Source organism: Thalassophryne amazonica, chromosome 13 (genome assembly GCF_902500255.1).
Source record: "Thalassophryne amazonica chromosome 13, fThaAma1.1, whole genome shotgun sequence".
Lineage (NCBI taxonomy): Eukaryota > Metazoa > Chordata > Actinopteri > Batrachoidiformes > Batrachoididae > Thalassophryne > Thalassophryne amazonica.
In genome coordinates, this window is record NC_047115.1 from 67,724,914 (window position 1) to 67,744,602 (window position 19,689).

The following is a 19,689-nucleotide window of genomic DNA, read 5'->3' on the forward strand; positions in this document are numbered from 1 at the left end:
ATCTTAAAACTGGGCATATACAGTAGTGTTCAGAATAATTGTAGTGCTATGTGACTAAAAGTCCATTCAGCTGCTCCTTTGTTTGCACTTGGGGTCGCCACAGCAAATTCAAGGTGGAGCTGCATGTTGAATTGGCACAGGTTTTACGCCGGATGCCCTTCCTGACGCAACTCCACATTACATGGAGAAATGTGGCAGGGGTGGGATTTGAACCTGGAGCCTTCTGAACTGAATCCAAGCGCATTAACCACTTGGCCACCACCCCCGCTAGTAGTGCTATGTGACTAAAAAGATTAATCCAGGTTTTGAGTATATTTCTTATTGTTACAGGTGAAACAAGGTACCAGTAGATTCTCACAAATCCAGCAAGACCAAGCATTCATGATATGCACACTCTTAAGGCTATGAAATTGGGCTATTAGTTAAAAAAAAAAAAAAAAAATAGTAGTAGTGTGGCATTCAGTCAGTGAGTTCGTCAATTTTGTGGAACAAACAGGTGTGAAACAGGTGTCTCCTGTTTAAGGATGAAGCCAGCACCTGTTGAACATGCTTTTCTCTTTGAAAGCCTGAGGAAAATGGGACTTTCAAGACATTGTTTAGAAGAACAGCGTAGTTTGATTGAAAAGTTGATTGGAGAGGGGAAAACGTATACGCAGGTGCAAAAAAATTATAGGCTGTTCATCTACAATGATCTCCAGTGCTTTAAAATGGACAAAAAAAAAACAGACGCGTGGAAGAAAAAGGAAAACCATCAAAATGGATAGAAGAATAACCAGAATGGCAAATGGCATTGATCAGCTCCAGGATGATCAAATACAGTCTGGAGTTACCTGTAAAGCCTCGGTCCCACCGAATAATGAAGGCTGAAGAAGGAGCCACGCATGGGTGTGGGGTGATTATTTGAAGAATGACCCACGTTTTCATCTTAACACATATCCACTATGAAGGTGCCACTATGTGCCTCTCTGTACCCCGCATGTGCCACGTAGCAGCCTCTAGTGAGCCACGACCGACCTGTCATTACCGCCTCGAATGGCTCGCATCAGCCACACTAAGCCACGTAGTGCCATGATAGCACCATGATAATGCCATGTTGGTGCACGTTTAGGCATGAGTTTGGTCCAAACCTCCAGCCCTCCCACACCTGGTCCCTTTTAAAGTGTGGGTTTTCAATTCACAGATTCACGGCGGCATTTAAAGATGTCGCTTCTTTTTTTTTTTAAACGCATTCCAAAAATAGACACTCCATCACAGTTCCGCAGTTGTGCGCTGTGCGTCAGGCTGCAGTCCACCTGTCCACCACCAGACCAGCTAGACCCGAGCCACGGGTTCCTGGAGAGCCGCCTCTGTGCTCCTCGCTGGCTCCGCGGCTCTCTGGCTTTTTTTTTTTTTTTTTTTGCGGCTTTAAACACACAAAACTTTGTTTGTCCGTTTATTTCTGCAAAATCGCTCTTTTGCGCGCGCGCTGCTGTTGTCCTTTCATGGACAGCCGCCTCTCTGCTCTTTCTAGCGTCCGTTCCATCCGTGGCTTGCTGGCTTTATTTTTTCCCTGGCTTTAAGCACAATCATTTTTACAACGTGATTCCACTTTTGATTTTGTGTTCGTCCGTTTATTTCTTAAAAGCGCTCTTTTGCGCGCGGTGCCGTTCTGCATACAGAATGAGGTGGCCGTTCTATTATATACACCTGTGGATCATTTTCAATATATATATTTCTTTATTTCTTCCACAACTTACAAGTCACCATGATACAACTTTTAACTTTGTGTTATGTCTTCAAAATCGCTCTTTTGCACGCTCTCCACCTGTGTTGCCGCACAGCTCCTGCTCATAGCTGCTCCACTGGAGTTATTATCTTCCATGGCTTTAAACACGCATCCACTTTCACGCAGTCACCCAAATTTTAAGTTTGTGTTCGTCCAATATTGACTGAAGTATCTCTCTTTTGTGAGCTGGCGTTCTGCCTAAATGCTCGTTTGAAGCGTGATGAGTCACTATTGCCTCAGTGCGCACACACAGAACGGAGCTCATGTGATCCATTAATTCCAGAAGTGATTACAGGTATTTTCGGCATCCAAGGTTTGACAGAAAATGATTAATCCGCTACAAAATAATTATTTTACATAGAGTCCAGCGCACAGAGCGGGTGCAATTGTGTGCGCAAGAGGAGGAGCCGCTCCAAAAATAGCCTCTCAGGTCCTGCCTCAGTGCGCACACACAGTGATCCATTAACAAGATATTAAATCAACATACTTTTACATACAACAGACATCAACATACAGACATACTTTTATAGCAAGGAACTGTTTTATCAAGCTATAAAAAAAACATTAAAAATAATTAAAATACATCCCACATGGAGCAGGAAAGAGAGGGGAAAAAAGTGTCCAGATGAAACAGTCCTCTGTGATGCCAGAAGTGATTAGAAGTGTTTTCAGCATCCAAGGTTTGGCAGAAAATGATTAATCCACTACAAAATGTATAAAGTCCAGCGCACAGAGCAGGTGCAATTGTGTGCGCAAGAGGAGCCGCTCCAAAAATAACCTCTCAGGTCATGCGAAGGTGCCAGGCGCACGGATAATGGACTTTTTGCAGACTCGTAAGCACCACACAAATGCCTCTAAGCCGTCCCAGTAACTCGAATACAAACTGCGCCACGCTGTTGTTGCTAAATTTTGAACATCTTGAAATTAGCGCCACGCTCAGAGAGGAGCCTCGTTAACTGAAGATAATGCCTCTAAGAGCCACTCTGAGCCACTATAATGCCACGACAGCTCACGAAACAAAAAAAAACAGGCTGCCTGGCTCCTTCTTCACTCGGTGGGACTGAGGCTTAAGTGCTGTGACAGTTAGACACCTGTGTGAAGCTAATTTATTTGCAAGAATCCCCCGCAAAGTCCCTCTGTTAAATAAGACGTGCAGAAGAGGTTACATTTTGCCAAAGAACACATCAACTGGCCTAAAGAGAAATGGAGGAATATTTTGTGGACTGATGAGAGTAAAATTGTTCTTTTTGGGTCCAAGCGCTGCAGACAGTTGGTGAGACGACCCGCAAACTCTGAATTCAAGCCACAGTTCACAGTGAAGCATGGTGGTGCAAGCATCATGATATGGGCATGTTTCTCCTACTATGGTGTTGGGCCTATATATCGCATACCAGGTATCATGGATCAGTTTGGATATGTCAAAATACTTGAAGAGGTCATGTTGCCTTATGCTGAAGAGGACATGCCCTTGAAATGGGTGTTTCAACAAGACAATGACCCCAAGCACACTAGTAAATGATCAAAATCTTGGTTCCAAACCAACAAAATTAATGCCTCGCAGATGTGAAGAAATCATGAAAAACTGTGGTTATACAACTAAATACTAGTTTAGTGATTCACAGAATTGCTAAAAAACAGTTTGAAAATAATAGTTTTGAGTTTGTAGCGTCAACAGCAGATGCTACAATTATTGTGAACACCCCCTTTTCTACTTTCTTTTTTACTAATAGCCCAATTTCATAGCCTTAAGAGTGTGCATATCATGGATGCTTGGTCTTGTTGGATTTGTGAGAATCTACTGGTACCTTGTTTCCCATGTAACAATAAGGAATATACTCAAAACCTGGAGTAATCTTTTTAGTCACATAGCACTACTATTATTCTGAACACTACTGTAATTAAACAAGGGGTGTAAAGTTCTGATTGAACCCACTGGTTATCAGCCCAAAAAGCATTTTTTGATTGGTCAGTGTGGGATATATTAAACCTGACTCACTTACAAAAAAAAAAAAAGTCTGGTAACTACAGTACATTCATGCACCTGAAAACAGAAAATTTCCCATTGCTAAAACAATTCTATACATGGGTGATTCTTAAACTACGGCCACTTTTTTGTCCCTTGATCATATTTTATGAACAAAAGAAAAAAGGGGAAATTTCACACTTTTATAGTTATCTTTACAATGAAAGTGTTTTAAGAAATTTGTCCCAGTAGTCTGACTTTTTCACCTTTTTTCAGCATCATTATATGCAAATATTGCCGTTTTGTGCTTGTCCCACACCCAGACTTATGATCTTCAATGATAAAAATGAATAGTAAACGTTTTTTCTAATGTTTTAAAATATCTCTGAATAAAATATCAGTAAAATAATCAAAACATAATTGGGGTATTCAATGTCATACAACTGTTGTGATTTTTTTTTTTTTTACCGAAATGTAGTTGTCCCACACTATTGCCGTAATTTCCACCACAACGATAATGTCCCTTTAAAGAGTTTGTATGAAAGATTGTGTGGGTAGTTTCTATGGAGATAAACAGTGACATCGGAGCACATGTATATAGCGCCAAATCACAACAAACAGTTGCCCCAAGGCGCTTTATATTGTAAGGCAATGGTGTGGTGGAAATTACATTTACAAGGCCAATAGTGCCCGTAGTTAAAGAATCACCCACATATGTTTTGTAATGATTCACTATTTTCAACAGGCATTGAGACTGGCTGTGCACTTATTGTTGGCCCATACGCTGCTAGAAAAAGCCCATTTTCTTTTTATGATTAGTAGGCCTTTGGCCCATTTGCTGTATTACCCAGGAACATCCCTGAAGCCCCATAATGGCTGTTAGATACTGATATCTACAGGTCAGATAACATAAAGAGTTCCTATATTACAAGTTAGAGACCACCAAGCACAATTAGTCAAGGAATATTATAGTCTTTGAAATCAAGTCATTTTTTTCCTCATATTTGGAAGTGGTTTTATTGTTCAATTGTATGTGGGAAAGGTGACATTTGTTTTGCCTTTCTACTACTTAGCTTTACTGAGACAACTAATGAAAATCATCAGGAGACTAGTCGGCGATTAAATTTGACATTGAATGAATTAAGGCCAATTTTGAATCTTCATGGTGAAACACACGTGACATTTATTAAAACAAATATAAGCACAAAATCGCATTCACATTTACTAGGCATAGACTGCTAGTTTGAGTGAACTAATTCTGCCAAGGTTCACATACTTTCTTCACTGAGTGAAGGGAGTGGTGGCATCACCAGCAAATCTATTCTTTTAAGGGATAAATTAACTTAATAAATGGCTTTCAACTAGTTGACCATTACAACTAGTTGTCCCATCCCTAGTATTCACAGAGATTTATTTGTTCCTTGCCCTCCAAAAGGGGGACATTGAAATGGGTTGTGCGCGTCTGTCATGCCCCTTGTCACTATGAAAGCTCATTAACTATTCCAGGTTCTGCTATAATCAAATCAAATCAATTTTATTTATATAGCGCCAATTCACAACAAACAGTTGCCCCAAGCCGCTTTATATTGTATGGCAAAAGCCATACAATAATTACAGAAAAACCCCAACTGTCAAAAGGTCCCCCTGTGAGCAAGCACTTGGCGACAGTGGGAAGGAAAAACTCCCTTTTAACAGGAAGAAACCTCCAGCAGAACCAGGCTCAGGGAGGAGCAGTCTTCTGCTGGGACTGGTTGGGGCTGAGGGGAAAGAATCAGGAAAAAGACATACTGTGGAAGAGAGCAGAGGTCAATCACTAATGATTAAATGCAGAGTGGTGCATACAGAGCAAAAAGAGAAAGAAACACTCAGTGCATCATGGGAACCCCACAGCAGTCTAAGTCTATAGCAGCATAACTAAGGGATGCAGAGTCACCTGATCCAGCCCTAACTATAAGCTTTAGCAAAAAGTAAAGTTTTAAGCCTAATCTTAAAAGTAGAGAGGGTGTCTGTCTCCCTGATCCGAATTGGGAGCTGGTTCCACAGGAGAGGAGCCTGAAAGCTGAAGGCTCTGCCTCCCATCTCAGTGCTGAAGAAGTCTCCTGTTATCACCCTATGGTCTTCACTCTGGTAACCTTGAAGTGCTTTGAGAGCCTGGTTCTTCAGGATGTCAAAGACTATCTCTCCCCCAGACTTTGATCCTCACCAGTTCGCATACCGCACGAACAGAGACACTGAGGATGGCACCACCATAGCTGTCCACTAAGTCCCCTGGAACAGCAGCATAGCTATGTCCAGATGCTCTTCATGGACTACAGCTTTCATTACAATCATTCCAGACATTCTCATCACCAAACTGAGCACCCTCAGCATTCCCTCTCTTGCCTGTGCCTGGATTGAGGACCATCTCTTCAACCGGCCCCAGACTGTGAGACTTGGCCCCCATCTCGCTTTCACTTGCACGCTGAGCACTGGCTTACCTCAGGGCTGTCTGCCGATCCCCCTCCTGTACTACATCTACACCCACGACTGCAGTCCGGCCCACATCAACCTCATTGTCAAGTTTGCTGATGACACCACAGTGGTCGGACTCCTCTCAAAGAAAGACGAGCCTGCCTACAGGAGGGAGGTCCTGAAGTTGGCAGCCTGGTGTTCAGAGCCAGATTACTCTCTGAACACCAGAAAACCAAGGAAATCATTGTAGACTTCAGAAAACACAGCACCAATCTAGCCCCTTTTTACATTAACAGTGAGTGTGTGGATAGGGTCCACACCTTCCAGGTTTCTCAGCATCCTTATCTCCGCTGTCATCTGAACAACAATACGGTTGTCATCAAGAAGTCTCAACAGTGGCTACACTTCCCAGACTTCAGCCTGACATTGGGGTGACTGTGAGGCATTGATGTGTAAAGTGCTTTGAGTGTCTGATGCAGATGGAAAAGTGCAATATAAGTGATTTCAAGGACCTGGTGTAACTTTGACTGGTCCTCGCATGCACAGGAGCAGTCTTTCCAACACTAGTTATACCTACACATGTAATACATCATGTAGTGTAATCGCCACACTTTTATCCCTAAGACTATCAAGGCTGATATTCTTGTTTGCTGTATGAACATCTGTATGTCCAGCTGTTTTCTGTGCATTTTAGTGAACATGGCCTTATTGATCAGCAGAAACTGTTGATATCAGCACAGTTTTGAATTGGCACCTGGTTAATGTCAAAGGATGGTACTTTGTCTTCAGAGCTCAAAATCAATGTTGCCCCCCCCCCCCCCCCCCCCCCCCCCAAAAAAAAAGCATATCCATTGTAAGTACCAGATGGTTTATATTATGTTACTCTGCTGCAACAACCTTTTTGATTTTGGTCTCAGAAGATTAGGTACAGATAGCTGAAGTTTGTATAATAAATAATATGCATTGCATTAATTAAAAAAAAAAAAAATCCTTGTAAGCGACTAGTATTTTCTATAAGCTTTTACTATAAACTGAGTGTTTATGTTTGGTGATGTGTAATTAAAAACATACATTTGAAACAACCCTTGCTTTCTTCCAGTATGAAGCATTTGTTCTAGAAAATAATGTGGGAGCTCTGGTCACAAACATGATGGTAACTGATGGTGATGATCCACATTCACTGGCCTGGAATGCAAAGTTCACAATCGTTGGCGGTGATCCAAACAATCACTTCTCTGTTTCAACGGCACCCAGCAAAGACCAAGGAGTCCTTGTGACTGCTAAGGTTGGACTTTTTTTCAGTTTCATGCTGTGTGTGTGGGGGGGGGGGGGGGATTTCTTGTTAATATGCTATAAACTGATTAGATTTGTGGAAATTTTAGGGATATACGTATTTGCATCTCTCAGCACAGGTCAGTTCTCTTGTGGACATATTTCATTAATAAAGTTGGTAGATGCAAACCATTTCAGTATGGGCTTATTATGTCTTCAAAGGTTTTGCACAGTATTGTCTACATAAGCCACATAGATATGCCAGCATAAATGTATACATTAGTTACGTTCTGCGAGGTGCTGACATGTCTGTAAGCACTTCTTGTCTTTCTATACCCAGGAACTTGATTATGAGACGACCAGCAAATACACCCTTTTGATTGCAGTAGAAAATGAAGCTCCTTTTGCCATTGCAATGCCCACTTCTACTACCACTGTGACAGTGAATGTGAAGGATGTCAACGAAGCACCAATTTTCTCTCCTGAGCAGAAACTTGTGGTAAAAAAGGAGGATTTGGCTCTTGACTCTGAGCTGACACAGTATACTGCTACAGACCCAGATATTAGCCGCAATCAGAAAGTCAGGTAAACATAAATGTCTTGATAATAAATGCTCTGTTTTGTTTTAAAACATTATCACTGGTACATATTGGAGGATATGGGAAAATGTTTGTGATCAGGTTTACCTGTGAAATTTGTGGGATTTTAAGTCTCTTTTTGTTTACCAGAGAGAATGCATGTTGAGTTAAACCCTTAAAATATTTCAGTGCAGTAATTGGTTAAAACTTTTGGAATTACAGCAGTATCCATTCTGCTTTCTGTACAACATTGGGTTTGTAATTCCCTTAAATTAATAAAAGTTTCTGTCATTGTTCAAAGAAGAAAATGGTTTTGGAACAAACTGAAATGAGAGTATTTCATTGGTAGTATGAATACAAATTCTCCCCCCCAATCAAAACATTGATTAAACAATTGTAAATGTTCATAGTGAAGGAGGCTTGATGCATTTGTCTTATTTGGTCTGTGTTCAGGTATAAAGTGTTGCGGGATCCTGCAGGGTGGTTGGCAGTGAAACAAGACACAGGCCTGATTCTAGTCAAGAGCTCCATGGACAGAGAGTCCCCCTTTGTGAAGGACGACAAATACACGGCACTAATTATTGCATATGATGATGGTAGGTGATGAGAACTAGACTTCCATGAATTAAACATTGCTAAGACTCCCAAATGGGAACGAATCATTCTGTGATATATTTCCTGCACTTGGACACTAAAATGTAGATGAGTGGTTTAATTAGTCTCAGCAACCTTGTCAGCAAACTCCAAAACATTAATGCTATCTTCAGGTCACTCACCAAATTGAAAGACCACCATATACTGGAGATTATGTAACAGCAATTTCTGTCTCTGTCCACACGTCTCTCCCACCCGAAATTGGTATAAGCGCTCTAAAATCAACTTTTCACATTTTTAGGAGGAATTTCATGAAAATGAAAAGGTCCCGCACTCCGTCTTACTTGCTGTAGAAAAATTTATTCAGGACTGTAAATTTTTCTACAGCAAGTAAGACGGAGTGCGGGACCTTTTCATTTTCATGTTAAGCTGGGCTTGTTCCTTATCTCCTACGCACCCGTTTGAGGAGTCTGATGTGTGAAGTTTTCTCTCTCTAGGAGGAATTTCACAAAACGTGGTAAAAGTCCTTGTTATCGGTTGATAATACACATAATCATATTGTTTGAGTTTGGCCCATTTTATCAGGGGGTATGGCCCTTGTTTAACAAATCTAGGCTCCATCAGTTTCATGAGTGGGTGCCTGCATTCTAATAGTCCTCTCACATTTTTAACATGAATTTTAAGAACTTGGTACAATTCCTTGTTATAGGTTGGTAAATGCGCATATTGTAAAAACCTAGACACTACTAGTTTCATGAGTTAGTTGATTTCAAAGTACAGGCACCATCACATACCTTGAAATGTTATCACAATGTAGGAAGCAGTTTATACAAGGTGTCCCAAAAAAGTGCCACAAAAATAAAGCCATAGAAAATCTGTACACTTTTGGATGTTATGTCACATGTCATCTTGAAGCATATTTCAGGGAATTTTATTTCTGATGTTCATTTCTAATTTCACCTGAGTTTGTAAGAGTTTTGGCATTCACAAGATGTGCTCAATATGTGCACCGCTCTGGTTCGGCCAGTCTCCCTTTAACATTGTGAACAGTTCTATCAGTTTGAAACGTCTTTATAATTCTCCATAGTGTCTTTCTGTCTGGAGCTTTTCTAACTGCAAAATGACATTGATATTGTCGTTGGGTCGATTTGGTCTCAAAGTAGAATTCTAGCAGTTTCCCTGTTTGTTCGACTGTAAGCGGCATAGTAATTGCATCTGTCTCAAAATACATCAGAAGAAATTCTTCACATATACCTTGATGTCTGGGGGGGGGGGGAGCAGAATTCAGATTAGCCATTGCAGAATTGGAGTCCAATGATTTTGTGGCACTTTTTTTGGTGGGACACCCTGTATTATGAACTTTTGTCTTGGCCTGATTTTATTGTGATCTTATTCCTTACCAGATGAGGTCCCAGCCACAGGAACCGGTACTCTAGTGATCCAGCTGGAAGACGTCAATGACAATGCACCTACCATTGACGAACGGGAAATCAGGGTGATTTCTCTTTTCAGATGCTGAAAAAAATAGATTTTTTTTTTAAGTGGCTAAAAGTGGTGCTTTATAGCTGTTTAATGCACAAGGCTAGATATGTGGTGGCGTTCCTTAGCCCCAGTCACTAAAAACAGTCAAAACACAAAGTCAGGGTTGCCAGTGATTCTTTTACAATGTGTATACATATTTGAGTGAGACTGTCCTGAGTGAAAAGACAACCCCAGAATCCTCTTTAAAAAAAAAAAAAAAAAAAAAAAAAAAAAAAAGTTAGTGCGGAAAAAAGTTTGAAGTTGTTCAATAATAAAAACTGAGAAACAAAAGGGCCATGGAGACGGTTGACATTCTATAAGTTAGCTTATTCCTGACAATTAATAGGACACTGTTAAAGCCACCGGTGGTCAGGGAAGCCGTCCGACTGAAGTAGGAGTCTTTCTGGAATATGTTATCTCGGAGGACTCTGAGGCAGTTGCAAGGTACCAACAGGCCTGAAGAGCGGCAGCCTCTGCTGTGGGGAAGGCAAAGAAGTGGGTATGGGAGGAGTTCAGAGCAACCATGGAGAAGGACTTTTGATCGGCACCAAGGTGCTTCTGACGAACCGTGAGGCACCTCAGGAGGTGAAAACAACTAACCAGCCAAGCTGTCTACAGTATGGATGGGACTCTGTTGACATCAACTGAGGATGTAATTTGCTGCTGGAAGGAATATTTTGAGGAACTCCTGCATCAGACCAGTGCACATTCAAGGACAGAGCTGGAAGCTGATGGAGGATTATCATCAGAGTCACTGAGGTATTCAAACAATTCCGCAGTGACAAGGGCCCGGAGATTGATTAGAGCTGTCCAAAAATGCTGAAGGCTCTGGGTGTGGAGGGATGGTCTTGGATAAGACATCATCTGGAGGGGGCCTGGGAGTATGCCCATCCAGTTGATGTGTTTTGTGGACTTGGAGAAAGTGTATGATCAGGTACCCCGGAAGATACTGTAGGAGGTGTTGTGGTAGTATGGAGAGAGGGGGTCCCTTCTCAGGGCCATCCAATCTCTGTACTCACAAAGCGAGAGCTCTGCTCAGCAGTAAGTCGGACTCGTTTCCAGTGGAGTTTGGACTGCGCCTTGTCACCAATCCTATCTGTGATATTCATGGACAGGATATCCAGGCACAGTCAGGGGAAGGAGGGTATCCAGTTTGTTGGGCTCAGGGTCTCATCACTGCTTTTTGCAGATGATGTGGTCCTATTGGCTTCATCAGCCTGTGACCTCCAGCATTCACTGGATCGGTTTGCAGAGTGTGAAGCGGCTGGGATGAGGATCAGCACCTCTAAATCTGAGGCCATGGTTCTCAGCAGGAAAACTGTGGACTACCTACTCCGGTTAGGGAATGCGGTCTTTAAGTACCTCGGGGCTTGTTCACGAGTGAGGGGACAATGGAGCGTGAGATTGGCCAGAGAATTGGCGCAGCAGGGGTAGTATTGCATTGGCTCTACCGTACTGTTGGGAACTGAGCCAAAAGGCGAAGCTCTCAATCTACTGCTCAGTCTTCATTCCTACTCTCATGAGGATCATGAGACCGCGGGTACAAGCGGCCAAAATGGGCTTCCTTAGGAGGGTGACTGGTGTCTCCCTTAGAGATAGGGTGAGAAGCTTGGTCATCCGTGGGGAGCTCCGAGTAGAGCCTCTGCTCCTTCCCATTGAAAGGAGCCAGCTGAGGTGGTTTGGGCGTCTGGTAAAGGGGCTTTCATGGTGGCATATTCGTAGACCTGCTCATTACAGCGTATCATCTACGCTGTAATGAGCAGCTCTCTGCCCACTTCACAAGGAGTTTTTTTCTCAATACGCAGCAGTATGTTGAGGGCTACACGCGTAGGACGAAAGAAATGAAACCTGTTTAATTTTCTTCGGCGTACAGCACAGCATGGAGCCTTCACGCGAGTACACGCAGCGCCGTGCTACTGTCCGCTATTGTGAGCCCGCCCACGCTTCAACACGGTACTGTGCGCCACTTCACATCTCCCTGTTCTTCTGGAGCTATAAATACTGCAAGATCGTTGCTTCACTTCATCATACTGGACTAATTATATGTGAGGACTGTTTCACTGTGTCGCATCGTTTCATAAAAGCTCTCTCTCTCTCTCATCAGAGCTGTGGCTCTTTAAAATAAACGCGCACTCGCTGCATGTCGGTGCGCTCATCAAACGCCCTGATCGATCAGTCTGATCAAAACTGTGACTCTAAAAAATAAACGCGCACTCGCTGCATGTCGGTGCGATCATCAAACGCCCTGATCGGTTAGTCTGATCAAAGCTGAAGAGCTGTGACTCTAAAATAAATGCGCACTCGCTGCATAAAAAAAATAATAATGTTAAATGACTGTTTTTGAGCCGCACCACACCATGCAGTAGAGAACAGAGCGCACTTCCACAAAGGCAGAAAATAGCACTGAACTGTGGTGCAGCATGGCACACACGACTGTGTGCACACATTAAAACGCGAACACACACAGCTGCAAATATGAACGAACACTGTTAAAGGCTGAGTATGAGCATATTTCTGCCGTATTTAAATGAAACGCAACGCTGCAATGAGCAGCTCTACGAATATGCCACTGTGAAAGCCCCTTAAGGATGCCCCCTGGGGGCCTCCCTAGGGACATGTTCCAGGCATGTCCATCTGGGAGGAGACCCCGGGGAAGACCCTGGACGAGGTGGAGAGATTGTCTCCACACTGGTGTGGGAAGGCCTCAGTATCCCCCAGACAGAGGTGGTCAATGTGGACTGGGAAAGGGAAGTATGGTGTCCCCTGCTGGTGCTGTTGCATCCACAACCTGATCCTGGGTAAGGAGTTGAAGATGAGTGAGTGAGTGAGCGATTTTAAAGCAACTTCTTTTAAAGTAACTTCTGGTCTTTTCAAAAGCAAATTTATGTGCACCCACACACCCTCCTACAGACGCTGTTAAATGGTGAATAAGATATTTGTTATGGAATTCCCCTCAAGTAAATTTGTTCTCTTCTTTTACAAGATGTTTCTAAAATAGACATAATGCTTGGTTTCAGTAGAAATTAAATTTTGTCAGTTTAGTGAGATTTGAGACACTTTAATGTGTCTTTAACAGTCACAATTCATTAAAAGTTCAATGTTGTAAACCTGAGACCTATTCTCAAGACTTGATTTATGCTTTAATTGAAGACTTTTTGGGTTCGTGAAAGTTTTCATGTTTAATCAGACAAACAAGAATTTCAATATGTAGTGAAAATTCACAAATCCAATTTTTTCCCCCCTTCCCTGAAATCTGACCCTTTGGTTCCACAGGTGTGTAACAAGGACATGGTTCCACAGCTGCTGTCTGTAACTGATAAAGATGGGCCGGGATTTGCTGCTCCATACAGTGTCATCTTACAAGGCTCATCGAAGACCAACTGGACTGCTAAGATGAATGACTCTAGTGGGTACAGCATTCCTACATGACTCTCAGAAAGAGATGAGATTTATTATCATTGTCATTACATGAGTACAACAACGAAATTACATTTACACTGAAATTGCCTCAGACAAAATACAGCAGTTAATCCGCAATTATTACTACTTGAACATAATAATGGCACACATTAGAATTAAAGACAACACATACATTTGACACTGTTTATGTGCACTAAACCTGAAGCAGTCCTTCATCCGAATTGAGTCAAAGTTGGTGAAGGCTGCAGCAGGAGGGGCCCGTGCCGCTCAGCTTGGGGAGTTGAAGGCTGTAACAATAAAAACCACGCTGCCTTCGAGGTGGCATGGAGGAAGCCAGGGTGAGGGGAGAGGAGAGACATTGGGGGGGCGGGGGGGGGTTAGTAATAGGGATGGAGGGAGGGAGACATGCGTCATGTGCAGATGAGTTAAGTTTGTCAGTTTCTGTCCGTGTGTACGTAAGATAAGAAGGGGGAGCTGAATTCCTTCACCAAGGTCGTAGATCCTTCTGGGGGGTCCAGACTCCACCGGAAACGATTCACTGATTAACATCCCTCTGAACAGGTGGGATGAGTGAGATGATTTCCTCGGTGAAATCACCTGCTGGATTCTGTGGTTGCAAAGAAAACCTGCACTCTGTCAGCCCATTCTGGAATAGTTTGGACACCACTGCCATAGCCTGTGCTGTCCACCAGTTCCTTTTGAACTCTAATATTTAAAGACTACATTACCTAGCAAATATGACTCTTAAAATTCTGTGTGTTCAAGGTTGTGTAGTAGGGATGTGAATCTTACAACAGCTCACGATTCAGTTCCGATTCTTGGGGTGAGGATTTGATTCAGAATCGATCTTCAATTGAAAGAGCTCTGAGAAATATACTCAACAAAAATATAAATGCAACACTTTTGGTTTTGCTCCCATTTTGTATGAGATGAACTCAAAGATCTAAAACTTTTTCCACATACACAATATCACCATTTCCCTCAAATATTGTTCACAAACCAGTCGAAATCTGTGATAGTGAGCACTTCTCCTTTGCTGAGATAATCCATCCCACCTCACAGGTGTGCCATATCAAGATGCTGATTAGACACCATGATTAGTGCACAGGTGTGCCTTAGACTGCCCACAATAAAAGGCCACTCTGAAAGGTGCAGTTTTGTTTTATTGGGGGGGGGGATACCAGTCAGTATCTGGTGTGACCACCATTTGCCTCATGCAGTGCAACACATCTCCTTCGCATCATCCGTGAAGAGAACACCTCTACATGCCAAACGCCAGCGAATGTGAGCATTTGCCCACTCAAGGCGGTTACGACGAACTGGAGTCAGGTCGAGACCCCGATGAGGATGACGAGCATGCAGATGAGCTTCCCTGAGACGGTTTCTGACAGTTTGTGCAGAAATTCTTTGGTTATGCAAACCGATTGTTTCAGCAGCTGTCCGAGTGGCTGGTCTCAGATGATCTTGGAGGTGAACATGCTGGATGTGGAAGTCCTGGGCTGGTGTGGTTACACGTGGTCTGCGGTTGTGAGGCTGGTTGGATGTACTGCCAAATTCTCTGAAATGACTTTGGAGACGGCTTATGGTAGAGACATGAACATTCAATGCACGAGCAACAGCTCTGGTTGACATTCCTGCTGTCAGCATGCCAATTGCACGCTCCCTCAAATCTTGCGACATCTGTGGCATTGTGCTGTGTGACAAAACTGCACCTTTCAGAGTGGCCTTTTATTGTGGGCAGTCTAAGGCACACCTGTGCACTAATCATGGTGTCTAATCAGGATCTTGGTATGGCACACCTGTGAGGTGGGATGGATTATCTCAGCAAAGGAGAAGTGCTCACTATCACAGATTTATACTGGTTTGTGAACAATATTTGAGAGAAATGGTGATATTGTGTATGTGGAAAAAGTTTTAGATCTTTGAGTTCATCTCATACAAAATGGGAGCAAAACCAAAAGTGTTGCGTTTATATTTTTGTTGAGTATAGTTATATTACTTAAAAAAATGTTTATGTTTAAGAAAATGCAGCTTTACAAGGCTAATCAAGTGATTCTAAAGATGTAAATTTACTTATCTGCTTTGCTCGTTCAGAGTTGGCTGGCATTTTAAGCGAAGTGATGGAGTGTGCGCTGGTCAGTAGTCAGCAGAGACTGCTGCTCCACTTCTTTTAGCTCCGGGTGATGCCGTAGCATGTGGGCTTAGTGAATTTGAAGTGTTTCCAAAGTACTTGACTTTCATTTTGCAGATTTTGCACACTGCACAAGTCATGCCAAGCTCCTTCTTACACAGCAAATAATAAAATCCAAAATGCACCCAAACATTTGCTTTCAGCAAAGACGGTGCTGGCTGAATTAGCTCTTCGTCCGCCGTGCTAAGCTGCAGCTCACGAATGTTTGAAGCACGCGGGACCCACCCCTCGTGGGGACGCTGTAGTATGAAGGCCGTTGCCTAACAAACAGTACACACAGGGAGTAAGCAAGAAAATGTTTAAAAAATGCTTTTTAAAAATTGATTTTTAGACATTTTGGATCGATTCAGAATCTTAATAAATAAGTATTGTGATTCGGACGTTAATCTTTTTTTTTTTTCCCCCGGCACCCCTATTGTGTAGTAATTAGTGACCATTCAAGGTTACATTACGCTTTTCACATAGTGAATATGCTGTGTTGTCTCATCTCCCTTTTCTGCAGAAACGGGGATCATTTTGACTTTAGCCACTGACCTGCCCCAAGGAGACTACAGTGTTGTCTTGAGGGTTGCAGACAATCAAGGCATGGAGCAGGACAGCACCATCAATGCCAAAGTGTGCAGCTGCACTGGAAAGTATGAGGCGTGTACTGCATTGAGAGAGGCTGGTGGCCATCTGCCCATTATACTGGGAATACTGGGAGCCATCCTTTTGCTGCTCTGTGAGTGTGATTGCTGTTGCAGATGGAAATGAAATAGGAAGTTATAAAATGACAAAACAATTTCAGGTTGAGAAACAAAACCTACAACCCCTGGCAAAAATTATGGAATCACCGGCCTCGGAGGATGTTCATTCAGTTGTTTAATTTTGTAGAAAAAAAGCAGATCACAGACATGACACAAAACTAAAGTCATTTCAAATGGCAACTATCTGGCTTTAAGAAACACTATAAGAAATCAGGAAAAAAAAATTGTGGCAGTCAGTAACGGTTACTTTTTTAGACCAAGCAGAGGGAAAAAAATATGGAATCACTCAATGCTGAGGAAAAAAATTATGGAATCATGAAAAACAAAAGAATGCTCCAACACATCACTAGTATTTTGTTGCACCACCTCTGGCTTTTATAACAGCTTGCAGTCTCTGAGGCGTGGACTTAATGAGTGACAAACAGTACTCTTCATCAATCTGGTTCCAACTTTCTCTGATTGCTGTTGCCAGATCAGCTTTGCAGGTTGGAGCCTTGTCATAGACCATTTTCTTCAACTTCCACCAAAGATTTTCATTTGGATTAAGATCTGGACTATTTGCAGGCCATGACATTGACCCTATGTGTCTTTTTGCAAGGAGTGTTTTCACAGTTTTTGCTCTATGGCAAGATGCATTATCATCTTGAAAAATTATTTCATCATCCCCAAACATCCTTTCAATTGATGGGATAAGAAAAGTGTCCAAAATATCAATGTAAACTTGTGCATTTATTGATGATGTAATGATGTAGTGCCTTTACCTGACATGCAGCCCTTATCATCAATGACTGTGGAAATTTACATGTTCTCTTCAGGCAGTCATCTTTATAAATCTCATTGGAACGGCACCAAACAAAAGTTCCAGCATCATCACCTTGCCCAATGCAGATTCGAGATTCATCACTGAATATGACTTTCATCCAGTCATCCACAGTCCACGATTGCTTTTCCTTGCCCATTGTAACCTTGTTTTTTTTCTGTTTAGGTGTTAATGATGGCTTTCGTTTAGCTTTTCTGTATGTAAATCCCATTTCCTTTAGGCGGTTTCTTACAGTTCGGTCACAGACGTTGACTCCAGTTTCCTCCCATTTGTTCCTCATTTGTTCATTTTCGATTTTTGACACATTGCTTTAAGTTTTCTGTCTTGACGCTTTGATGTCTTCCTTGGTCTACCAGTATGTTTGCCTTTAACAACCTTCCCATGTTGTTTGTATTTGGTCCAGAGTTTAGACACAGCTGACTGTGAACAACCAACATCTTTTGCAACATTGCATGATGATTTACCCTCTAAGAGTTTGATAATCCTCTCCTTTGTTTCAATTGACATCTGTTGTGTTGGAGCCATGATTCATGTCAGTCCACTTGGTGCAACAGCTCTCCAAGGTGTGATCACTCCTTTTTTATATGCAGACTAACGAGCAGATCTGATTTGATGCAGGTGTTAGCTTTGGGGATGAAAATTTACAGGGCGATTCCATAATTTATTCCTCAGAATTGTGAGTCCATATTTTTTTTCCCTCTGCTTGGTCTAAAAAAGTAACCGTTACTGACTGCCACAATTTTTTTTTCTTGATTTCTTATAGTTTCTTAAAGCCAGAAAGTTGCCATTTGAAATGACTTTAGTTTTGTCATTCTGTGATCTGCTTCTTTTCTACAAAATTAAACTGAATGAACATCCTCTGAGGCTGGTGATTCCATAATTATTGCCAGGGGTTGTATACTTGAAGAATGTCTTGCTACACGGATATACAAGTATTAACATTCAGAAAATGTAACTTTTTCAGTCAATCAATTGAGGCACCTGTGCTGCTTTATGTGACTGATTTGAGGGGAGGGGGTGGTGAGGTATTTAATTTTATAGCAAACCTTTTGTGTGTTCAGTGCTGGTGTTACTGCTGTTGATGTTCTTGAGGCGGAGGAGAGGTGAGAAAAAGGAGCCTCTGCTGCAGGACGACGATATCAGAGACAACATCTATTACTATGATGAAGAAGGGGGAGGAGAGGATGATCAGGTAACAAAGATTTCTTGTACTGTGAAGTCTTAAATCTCAGGATGCAATTTCACACCTCTCAATCACTTTCCTCAGGAAGTTTGACTTACAGCAGTGATTACCCAAACATCGGTTCACCCCAAAGAGCATAGGATAGCTGTAGTGTAAACTGTACTGTAGCTGGAGTGGGTACACCTCTGTCATTGTAGAAATTGACATTTAATTTTACCTTCCCTGTTTCCCCACATGCACGGGTGGTGCCAGAGGGGGCTAACTGACAGTTACACAAATACTGCCAGTGCAACTGCAAGCATCCAGGATGTAACCTGGATTAGATATAGCACCCCAAAGAAAATAATGGCTCATTTATTTTCTCATGTTTTTAAGACCTTGTCCACAGTGAAACTGAACTTTCACCAAATGATCTTTGTCTTGGTAATTTCCAAAAAGTGTTCCATTCAAGAAATCTCTCCGTTCTCACAGATCCAGTGAAACTGTGTAGTGCATATGCTTGGCCTGTAATGTGCCCACAAAAAAAAATAAAGAAGCCGTGAAGCTAATCAATTTAGCAACGGAAGTGGCACACAGAGGCACTTGTGAATAAATGAATGGTTTTTACGAAGTCCCTCAGTGTTTGTCTGTTCTAGGTGGCTTTCTTAGCCAGAGCTGAGACGATGCTGGTGCTTTGTCCCACCACCAAGAAGAAGAAAAATTAGCTTATGTTAAATTACACTGTTAACAACAACAACAGCTTTATCTGAGGTCATTATGAGGCCCTGAGGTTACAGAGGCAGGGCTATGACATCATCCTTTCAGAACAGGAAGATGCAAATCTGGCATTTTCAAATTTGTGATTTGATAAATATTTCACTCAGAAAATATGCATTCTTAACAGAAATGATTCTTACACATTTGTAATCATATTTACCCTTTCACCTAATTCCTCACACTCGCGAACATGACATACAATGACATTACGTTCGACAATGTCATGATGACGACGTTCTGTCGTGAGTGTAGTTTGTTTCAAGTTTCTGAAATGGATCAGTTTTTGCTGCCCAAATATCCACGAGTGGAATTGGAATGAAGTGTATTTTGTTTGCCTAAAGAACTGCTATCTGAGGAATATCAGTGGGGACGGCCGAGCCAGCATCCTGGCACTCCTGGCTATTAACCCTCAGAGAACACGGGCCCTGT

The 19,689-nt window shown here is 42.2% G+C and overlaps 1 protein-coding gene across 1 annotated transcript in view; it reads left to right on the top strand.

The window, feature by feature from the left end:
• The window catches only part of cdh1 (cadherin 1, type 1, E-cadherin (epithelial)), a 63,647-nt gene that overhangs the window by 42,018 nt on the left and 1,940 nt on the right, over positions 1 to 19,689 (top strand). The window contains exons 10-16 of the mRNA XM_034184637.1: positions 7,279 to 7,464; positions 7,792 to 8,036; positions 8,483 to 8,625; positions 10,027 to 10,118; positions 13,418 to 13,550; positions 16,258 to 16,476; positions 18,383 to 18,513. Of these exons, the coding sequence (XP_034040528.1) occupies positions 7,279 to 7,464; positions 7,792 to 8,036; positions 8,483 to 8,625; positions 10,027 to 10,118; positions 13,418 to 13,550; positions 16,258 to 16,476; positions 18,383 to 18,513 (1,149 nt within the window). The remainder of the gene's footprint in view (positions 1 to 7,278; positions 7,465 to 7,791; positions 8,037 to 8,482; positions 8,626 to 10,026; positions 10,119 to 13,417; positions 13,551 to 16,257; positions 16,477 to 18,382; positions 18,514 to 19,689) is intronic.